The following is a 9,427-nucleotide window of genomic DNA, read 5'->3' on the forward strand; positions in this document are numbered from 1 at the left end:
GAGAGGGGCAGTAGGAGCCTTAGGTCCAATCTCTGCAACGCCATTCAGTCCAGGGGGTGTCCTGCAATTTTTAGTAGGACAGCTTCATGCCATGCAGAGATTTTCTTCCAGAAAGCTTATCTGCAATCCCGGGACTTGGGAACGGCTCAGCGGACAGAGCACCATCAGCCTCTGGTACAAAGGGATTGCCCTGCCTGTCCTCCCACTCCTTGCCGATTTGCGTGGATAATTATTCATTATATGGTGCTAGTCTGGAGTACATGTGGCCAAACCCCAGCAGTGATTTCCAGTCCCTGCGGAAAACTGCAACGCGCACACACTCAGTTCCTACCCCGGACCTGCCCCGTGCTCCCTCTGCTTACCTTGGCCCGGACAATCTCGGGGGGAAGTTCACTCATTGCGTTCATCAGCCACCCTTCCAAACTCTTGGCAAAATTACCAACTGCTTGTGTAAGCGTGCCTGCAAAGAAGTCTGCAGAGTTAGAAAAGCTGCTCCATGTCGTCTTGGGACACCACTTTCTAGCTGAGAGCTGCTGTGGAAAGCACAGCCGCTGATCTGGGTAGCTGTGAGCTCAACTTAGCGTCAGGGAAACCAGCTGCGTCCTGAGATGCACTCAAACTTTTCTTCTTATTCTCTAATGTTGTTACTCAAACTTTTCTTACCCTTACTCTTCTGCTCATTTTTATTCTTACTCTGACTCTCATTTTCTTAGTCTTCTTCTTTCTTATCCTTTTCTTATCCATATTGCTCTCAGCGTTTTCCAAAGCACTCCTCAAGACAGAATGAAAGGGGTTCGGAAGTTTGCCCAACGTGACACCAAAAAAAGAAGAAACTGAGAAGCAGAGCTGGAGTGGGTGCCGGAGCGCAGGCTCTCCGTCTCGGGAGCTGACTTTTGCATTTACTCTCTGGTTGGGAGCTGAAGAAATAAGTTCTTCTGCTCCTTCTTCACTCCAGCAAGAACCAGAAGTGTCTGTGCTTCCAGGAGACAATTCCAAATTCCTTTGCACGTTGTGTTTTTATATTCAGAATTACTCAGACGTAAGACAAACCACAGCACTACTTAACTTGCACTGTGGCACCAAAAAAAAAAAAAAACCACCAAAAACCCCAGACAAAAGCCCAAAGCCACCCAAGCACAACACAAGCCCCCAAGTTTTTTACACTGATTTGGCAGAACAAGTCCATAGCTGAGGTCCTAGGACAGTTTGGTCAGAGGGAGGCAGTGAAAAGCGGCACATACGGTGGCATTCTCTCTAGCAGCGGGCTGGATCAAGCCGCTGGCAAACAGAACAGGCAGATAAACGCTGTTTCATAGAATCATAGAATAGTTTGGCTTGGAAAGGACTTTTAGAGGCCACCTAGTCCAACCCCCCCTGCCATGAGCAGGGACACCTTCCACCCGATCAGGTGGGAGGGAGGGGAGACGAGGTATTGGGGGAGTGGCAGGGCGGTGTTGGTGGGTGGCAGTGGGGGTATGGCAGGGATGTGGAGGAGATGGGGGGAGTGGGTGGTGGTTGAGTAGGGGTGGTGTGCTTTCGGGGTTGGTTGGGGCAGAAGGGGATGTCGTAGGTTTGCTGGTATCTGTTGTGTTGGTTTCTGTTTCCATGAAAAGCTGTTCCTGCAAATGGCTGTGTGCCTGCGTGGGAGGGGGAGGGAGCACAGGGGCCACCGGGAAAGGGCACCCAAGGGGTACAGAAGCCCTGCTGAGCCCCAAATCACAGCCAGCCAGCCCCAAAGGGCACCAAGACACAGCCAGGACCGACTCACTGCCCACAGGGCAGGCAATGGCAGGGGGGACAGCACGGACACAGGCTTCCCCGGGCAAAGCAGCCCTTTGGTGGGGGAGCCACGACAGACAGCTCCTTGCAGGACTCACGGACACAGCCCCACGCAGAAAGCAGCACGGGGACCCTGGGACAGGGACACAGCTCGGGGGCTGGGGAGGGCACAGACACGCCCCAACAAGGCCTGCAAGGCCTCCGTCTTGAGCACGACCAGCGTCCCCTCCAGCAGGGACAGGGCTCGCTGCAAAGGCCCTCAAAGCCAATCAAGGCAATCACACCCTTCCTCACTCCCACCTCACTCAGCTCCAGAGACTGGCTTTGCCTCCCTCACCCACCAAAATAACCCAAATCACCCCCAGAATGGGGAGGGAGGGAGCTGCAGGCCAGCCAGGGAACCCCCTCCCCTTCTCTGCCTCTACCGTGGGCAGCTGCAACACCAAATAGGATTGGGGGAGGTTTGGGGGTGAGAGGGTTTGGGAATAATAAAAAAACTCACTGCAGCAGCTAGAAAGTGCCTGGAAGATTCGTCCCTCTTTATTGCCTATTTCCCATCCGAGAGCCACAACGTGGGCCAGTGCAGCCAACGACGACTTCGGGGAGCCACCTCAGCTTTGCGGGTAGGGCTTGCAGAAGGTGCGGGGTGAGGTCCCGTCAGAGCAGCCCCAGCACCAGTGGTCGTAGGGGATAAGCCCCTTCCTTCGGGCATTGCCGTGATGCCACTGGGGTGCTGGGAGCCCCTCTGGAGCCTGCACAGGCGCGCTCTCAGTGACACCAGCATGGTATGGTGCAGCTCCCTGGGTCACTGCTGCTCAGCATCTCGTCTCACATGCTGACCTGCTCCGAGCATCGTCATCAACCGATAACTGCCGTCCCCTGCACCAGCTGCACCACCACTGCCCGCAGCTCTCAGGGCCCACACAGAGTTATTCTGATCGAGTGAAGTGGAAACGAAAAGAAAGAAAAATCCCCAAACGCAAAGGTAAATGAGCCTCAGTGCCGGAGGGTGAGCTTTCCTCTCCCCGTGCTGCTGCTGAAGCCCTTGGTGCCATCAGGGCCATTGGGAGGCGAAGCACCCCACCCCGCAGGCCAAGGGGCTCAGGCACCCGATTTCCTGCCAGGGAATTTCTGGGAGGAGGTGTGGCATGCAGAGCAGGCCTGCTGCCCCTGGGTGCCCACGTATCCACCCCGCTCCCCCAGCCGCAGCCATGGGGCCACTCCCTCCTGGAGCGGAAGCCGTGGCAGCCACCGGTGCCCAAGCCCATCCCGAGTGGGGGGAAGACTTTCCTGGTAAGGAGCGATCTTGTAAAGGTGTTGCTGAAGTCCCTGGGCTGGAAGGTGCTGCATGGGCAGGTGGGTGCCGAGGGTTCCGTGTTCAGGAGCAGGGACGGTGACACTGGAGCATTGCCTGACTCCGGAGAGCGGTAGAGCAGGGAGCCCCCAATGCCATAGGGGAAGATCGTGGCCGCCGCCTGCACCTTCCAATCGCACTGGTGAACCAGCTTCTTCGCCACCTCCCTCTTGTTCTGAGGTTCCTTCTTGGAGACCTTCCAGCAGAGCCAGACCACCCTGATGCTCTCACCGCACCGGTGGCTTCGGCGGCCGAGGTGCTCAAAGGCCCTGCGGGCGCTCCCCAGCCTATCGTACTCCACCAGGGCACAGCGCTTTCTCAGCAGCTCGGGGAAGAGCGACGTGTATTTCCGCACATCCGAGGGCAGCTTGCGGCCCGGCCGCAGGATGCGGATGGATACAATGGCACCATAGGGGCTGAACATACTCACGATGGTCTCGATGAAGTTATTCTGGATCGGCGGCAGCAGCTCCCAGGCCAGCAGCAGTTTGCTGGGGGAGAAGCTCCGCAGGGACTCGGGCAGGGGGACCCGCCGCCTCACTTTGGTGCCCTCCTTGTTCACTTCCAGCAGCTCCGAGAACTGCAGGGCGTAGAGTGTGAGCCGCCAGTCACGCGTCAGGTATTTCATCTGTGGGAGAAAGGGAGCCACTGCGTCCCCATGAGTGTCCCCAGGCAGGGACCACCCTCAATCCATCATCCAGGCACGCTGAAGTCACGGCAAGGCACCATCCCCCTTTCACATGAGCAGATGTGGGTCTGCAGCAGGTGGTCTCCAGTGCCCCTGGATTGCAGCAACAAGCTGCCGCTTCCCAGTACCTCACACCACCAGCACTTCACTGCGCTTCTTTGGTTAAGGGATGGTCTCTCCCAAAGCAGCGCGGGGGGACAACGGGCAGAAGAGGCAAATCCAGCACTGAGGACTGTTCACTGCTTCCCCAGCCACCCTCCCTGGTTGCAGAACTGCTGCAGCACATCGAGGGCAGAGAGCAGAGCCCAGCTCTGCACCACCAGCACTTCCCTGGGACACAGACAGCCTGAGGGGAGCCTGGACCTCCCCACACACCCCTCCAGAGACAGACAGAGCACACCCAGACACCCTCCACCCAAAGGCCCTTTCCCACCCCGGCTGGCAGGTGCCATGGACTGCCTACCTTCTTGAAGGATGTCAGCAGTTTGATGCTGACAAAGCCCATCTTCTTCTTTTGGACATGTTTCAGAAGGAAAGCATCCTTGGCCAGGTTCTCATCAGAAAGGTAGAACTCCACCTGGGACACAATCCTGCGGACCAGCTGCGGGTCGGGGGTGGAGGAGCTGCAGTCCAACAGGTCAGCCCCCCAAACATCACTTACATCAGAGAAGCTCCTGGCAGAGCAGCAGAGACAGGGGTGTGAGCTGGTGGCCTTTGGGACGCACAGCACTGCCTGGTCTCAGCTACAACAGTGCAGATGGCAGAGACACCGCAGAGACCCAGGGCCATCAGCTACAGGGGAGCAACGCCAGCCTGCACCCCGCGTGCCTCCCGATGCTGGGAGCACCAGTGCCAGACCGTGAACCCCAATCCATCCCAGACAAGGGACACATTCCCCTGGGGACAAACACGAGGCAAGAGCAGGGCTCAGCCCCCCCACTCATCCCAGCGGCCACGTACCCGTTGAAGCTTCTTAAGAAGTCCTCCTGGCTGAGCAGGGTGAGCGAGCGGCTCTGCGGTGGAAGGAGATGCCGCGCCGGGAAGGAACTCCTTTGTTCCAGCTGAGGGGTGCTGCAGCTGGGCTGGGAAGCGAGCCCTGAGGCCACCCCAGAACTACCTGATGACATTGCCCTTCACCTGGGATATTACAAAGGAGAAGCACAGTGCTAGGAGGCTTCCCAACTGCAGCCAGCCCCAGGGCAGAGCCCTGCTCTGGGCTGCAGCCCCCAGCCCAGGGATGGGGGAGCAGACGCAGCTCGTTGCTGTGCCCTTACCTGCTTAGCAGTGCTGAGAAAGGCAGAAAGAGCTGGCTTTACCTCCTAGAGACCTGCAAGCAGCAGGCCCCAAACCTCCCCTCCTCCAAACTAAGGCTCCTAAAAGACAAAGTGAAATGAAGAGAGGTAAAGCCCTTAGAGCACCCAAGCTGCTGGCTTATAAAGGCAGCCACTCAGAATGAGCTGCAGCAGGCAGTTATGGGCCTGCCCCCTCTGAGACCCAGCAGGCTCCAGGTGAAACCTGTCTGCTGGTTAAACAGCCCCAGCTCAGCCCCGGGAGCAGCCATGATTGCTAAGCCAGGCCAGGTGGGCAGGGGAGGGGCAGAGCCACTGGCACTGGTACCGGTACCCAGTGGTGCCCGGTGGTGCCCAGCAGGGTGGTGAACTGCTGCCATGAGGCATCTTGATCTGTGCCTCAGTTTCTGTGTCTTGTGCAGAGGCAGTAAGAGTGACCTGGAGGTGGAAGGAGGGTTGATTCCAGGGCACTCTTTGGGCTCCTGGTGCTGCCAGAGTGACAGGCAAAGGTCTTTCTTCCTGCAGCAATGTTCCTCATCCCAAGGAGAGGGAGCAGAAGAGCCCCAAGAATGGGCTGAAGCCCAGGGAAGGGCACAGGCCCCCTGGGAGGGGGTGACACTGTGGGGCAGGATGGCCCATAGCTTCAGTATGAGATGGGGAAGGAGGCCCGCGATGAAACTCATCCTTGATGCTTGACCCACCACCATGGGCAGCGTGGAGATGGGGACATGGCTGTCAGAGCAGCGGGGGCTTGGGCAGGCAGGGTGGCCGTGCCAGGGCATGGTGGGCTGCCCAGGCGGCCGAGAACCGGAGCTGCCCATCTGTGCAGGCATGGGGTTTAGCCGATGTTGCTCTGTGCCCTGTGGCCACAAGGACCAGCCAAGGGCTCGCCACGCGTCCACCCTGAGCTCTCAGAACAACCTGTCACCAGACTGGCAGCACCTCCCATGCGGGCAGCCTGGTCCTCGGCTGCAGCACTGCAGTCTCCCCTGCCCAAACACCCTGACCCAGCCATGCAGGCCTGCTGCCGATGAATCCCCGGGCTGTGCCGCACTCTCCAGCTCAAAGCTCGTCCTTCTGGGATGAGTCCCGGGGACCGGCAATGCCGAACCTCTTCTGGGGTGTCACAAGCCCCCCGTTTTCCCTGGGGGCGGTGCACTTGCTGTCACCCCCGTACCACCTCCTGCCACTCTCTGCTGGTTGGGAAGCGTGTGTCGGTGAGATGGTGGGTAGAAGAGAATGTCCTGGGGTGAGAGGTGGCCTGCCTGGCAGGGGAGCTGCCAACAGCCACGGTCCCTGAAGGGTGGTGGCACTTGGTGGCAGGGGACAACGAGGGCACACCTCACCTGAACTTGCAAAGGGTGGCAGGACACTACAGGGCCGAACTCCACCCCCCCCCCAACCACGTTGCCTCTAGACTGGAAGTACCTGCTGCTGCCAACCAGCCTTTGCCCACGCGCGGGCACGGCCTGTCCCTGGCAGGCAGCAAGGGGCCGCGCAGGCAGCCCCGCTTCCCCCGCCCTTCGCTGGGGTCCCATTGCCGAGCCCGGCAGCTCCCCGGCCTGCCAGCCCAGCCCCGCAGCAACGCTCACGCCGGAGTCTCTGCAGGGATTTGCCCCCCGGGGAGGGGCGATGGAGCCAGCAGCGAGCCGAACGGGGCCGGGGGCGCCTTCTAACGGCAGCATTCTGAGCTGCGCTTCGCTTTCCACCTGCAGCCGGGTACGCTCGGGGTCAGGAGGGGCTGCTCTGCTCCCCAGGGGGAAATAAGGCCCTCGTTCCCGCCCTGAGAGCTGGTATCCGAAGGAAGGTTCAGGCTGGTCCAGCCGTCCCCGCAAGACGGGATAATCCAGAGGGGGAGTGAAGCGAGCAAGGACACAGAGGGAGAGGTTGACGGTAAAGCTTCCCATTCCCACGGGGTGAGAGCAGGAATGACCTGTCAGCCGGCACATCCCTGTCTCGCTGCTCCCATCCTCCACACCTAGTCTGGAAGCATAATTAGAAAATGCTTCTTGTGGCCCCGTGCAGAGCAGCAGCCTGACCTTTCAGACGCTTCTCCCCTCCGTGAACTTTGGTGTAACGGGCATATTACCCCTTGTGCTGGTTTTGGCTGAGAAGGGGTTAATTCTCTCACTGTGGGGGGTCGGCTACCCTTCCAGCTTTCTGAGCTCTGCCTCGTGGCGGGGGGCTGGGAGGGGCAGGGCCATGGTGGGGGCGGGTGACCCCGACTGGCCAACGGCACGTTCATGCCATACCATGTGACACCAGGAGCAGTATATGAAGGGGGAGCAGTTGGCGGCTCAGGAGTGGTGCGGCGTTGGGTCGGTGGGCGGTGAGCGGCTGCGGCACGTGCGGTTCGTTTGAGCGGTTCGTTCCCCCTCTCCCCTCCCTTCCCCCCTCTCCCGGGGCTTTGCACCTCTCGTTGTTCTCCTTTACATTGCATTTCTGTTGTTGTTTCTTTGAATTTTCATTATTAAACTGTTCTTATCCCAACCCACGAGCGTTACCCTTCTGATTCTCTCCCCCATCTAGTGCAGAATCCTAAACAACTAGTAGAATATTTGGAGAAAGTACGTTGTTACGCTGGGAACTCCAGAGAGACACAGCTAACTGCAAGGTGCTGGGGCCTGGCCCATGCATACCGAGCCCTGCCCAACAGTAGTCAGTGCCCCCAGGGGGAAGAGAATGTCTCTGGGTTGAAATGCAAAGTGACTGGCACTGTAGTCACTCCAGCCCTGAGGACAGGCACTGCAGCCACTCAAACCCCCACGACAAGTACCGGAGCTGGCTCAGAGAATCAACCCGTACCAGTATCAGTTGCCCCCATACACAAGATGAAATATTGGAGGCGGACATCAACTCGTTTAAAACGGGATGATGAAGAACCAGGGCCGTCACGGGGAGAGGAGGAAGAAGTCATAAATGAAATAGAGACCACCCGATCCCTGTCCTTCAGCCAGTTGCGAGATATGCAAAAAGATTATAGCCATCGTTGAGGTGAGCACATTGTCACCTGGCTGCTCCGATGCTGGCATAATGGGGCCAGTAGCCTGGAACTAGAGGCAAAAGAAGCCAGACAACTGGGATCCCTTTCTGGGGAAGGGGGCGTTGACAAAGCAACTGGGAAAAAACCACAAGCCCTCAGCCTCTGGAGGCGACTCCTGCCTGGAGTGAAGGAAAGGTATCCCTTTAAAGAAGATGTTACATATCGCCCAGGAAAATGGACAACTGTGGAGAAAGGCATCCAGTATCTAAGGGAATTAGCTGTGTTTGAGGTGATTTATGGTGACCTGGACGATCAACGGTCCTCCAAAGATCCAGATGAAGCCGAGTGCACACGACCCACGTGGCGCAAGTTTGTACGGAGCGCACCATCTTCGCATGCAAAGTCATTGGCAGTGATGTCCTGGAAAGGTGACGAGACACCAACGGTGGCGGAGGTGATTGATAGACTCCGGGATTATGAAACAAATCTCTCTTCCTCGCTCGTCTCTGCTGTGGAGAAACTATCCCAAGAGGTCCAGCAACTCAAAGAAGATCTGTCCTACTCCCCACCTCGACAGGGTAGTGTCTCAGCTGTTAGGAATAAGCGTCCTTTGGCTCAAAGGAGGGGATACACACCACGGGCCACCCTATGGTTCTACCTGCGTGACCACGGAGAGGACATGATGAGGTGGGATGGCAAGCTTACCTCGGCCCTACAGGCACGAGTGCGTGAACTGCAAGGAAGAACAGGCACTCAGGGAGGCTCTTCCAGGAAAGCTGCTGCTCCAGTTTCCATTGAGCAAGTCCCCAGACAGAGGAGTAGAAGTGCTGGTTTTACTTCTAAGCGTAATAGAGGGACTCCTGATTCACATTTGCAAGAGGTGAGTTGTGACTGCCACGATCAGGACCAGAGGGGCCCTGCCTCCAGCCGGGTGGAGGAAAGGGATAACCGGGCTTACTGGACTGTGTGGATGCGATGGCCTGGCACGTCCGACCCACAGGAGCATAAAGCTTTAGTGGACACCGGCACACAGTGCACCTTAATGCCATCAAACTAGAAAGGGGCAGAACCCATCAGCATTGCTGGAGTGACAGGGGGATCCCAAGAGCTAACTGTATTGGAGGCCAAAGTGAGCCTAACTGGCAATGAGTGGCAGAAGCACCCCATTGTGACTGGCCCCGAGGCTCCGTGCATCCTTGGCATAGACCATCTCAGGAGAGGGTATGTCAAGGACCCAAAAGGGTACAGGTGGGCTTTTGGTGTAGCTGCCTTGGAGATGAAGGAAACTAAACAGCTGTCTACCTTGCCTGGCCTCTCAAAGGACCCTTCTGTTG

The 9,427-nt window shown here is 58.0% G+C and overlaps 1 protein-coding gene across 1 annotated transcript; it reads right to left on the bottom strand.

The window, feature by feature from the left end:
* Positions 1–2,775: 2,775 nt before the first annotated feature.
* Positions 2,776–4,948, bottom strand: LOC142049729 (la-related protein 6-like). The gene is given in 4 exon segments (XM_075077661.1): positions 2,776–2,843; positions 2,846–3,761; positions 4,285–4,495; positions 4,782–4,948. Coding segments are annotated over 4 exon segments (1,362 nt in total).
* Between the last annotated feature and the right edge of the window lie 4,479 nt (positions 4,949–9,427).

This window comes from Phalacrocorax aristotelis, chromosome W (genome assembly GCF_949628215.1).
Source record: "Phalacrocorax aristotelis chromosome W, bGulAri2.1, whole genome shotgun sequence".
NCBI lineage: Eukaryota > Metazoa > Chordata > Aves > Suliformes > Phalacrocoracidae > Phalacrocorax > Phalacrocorax aristotelis.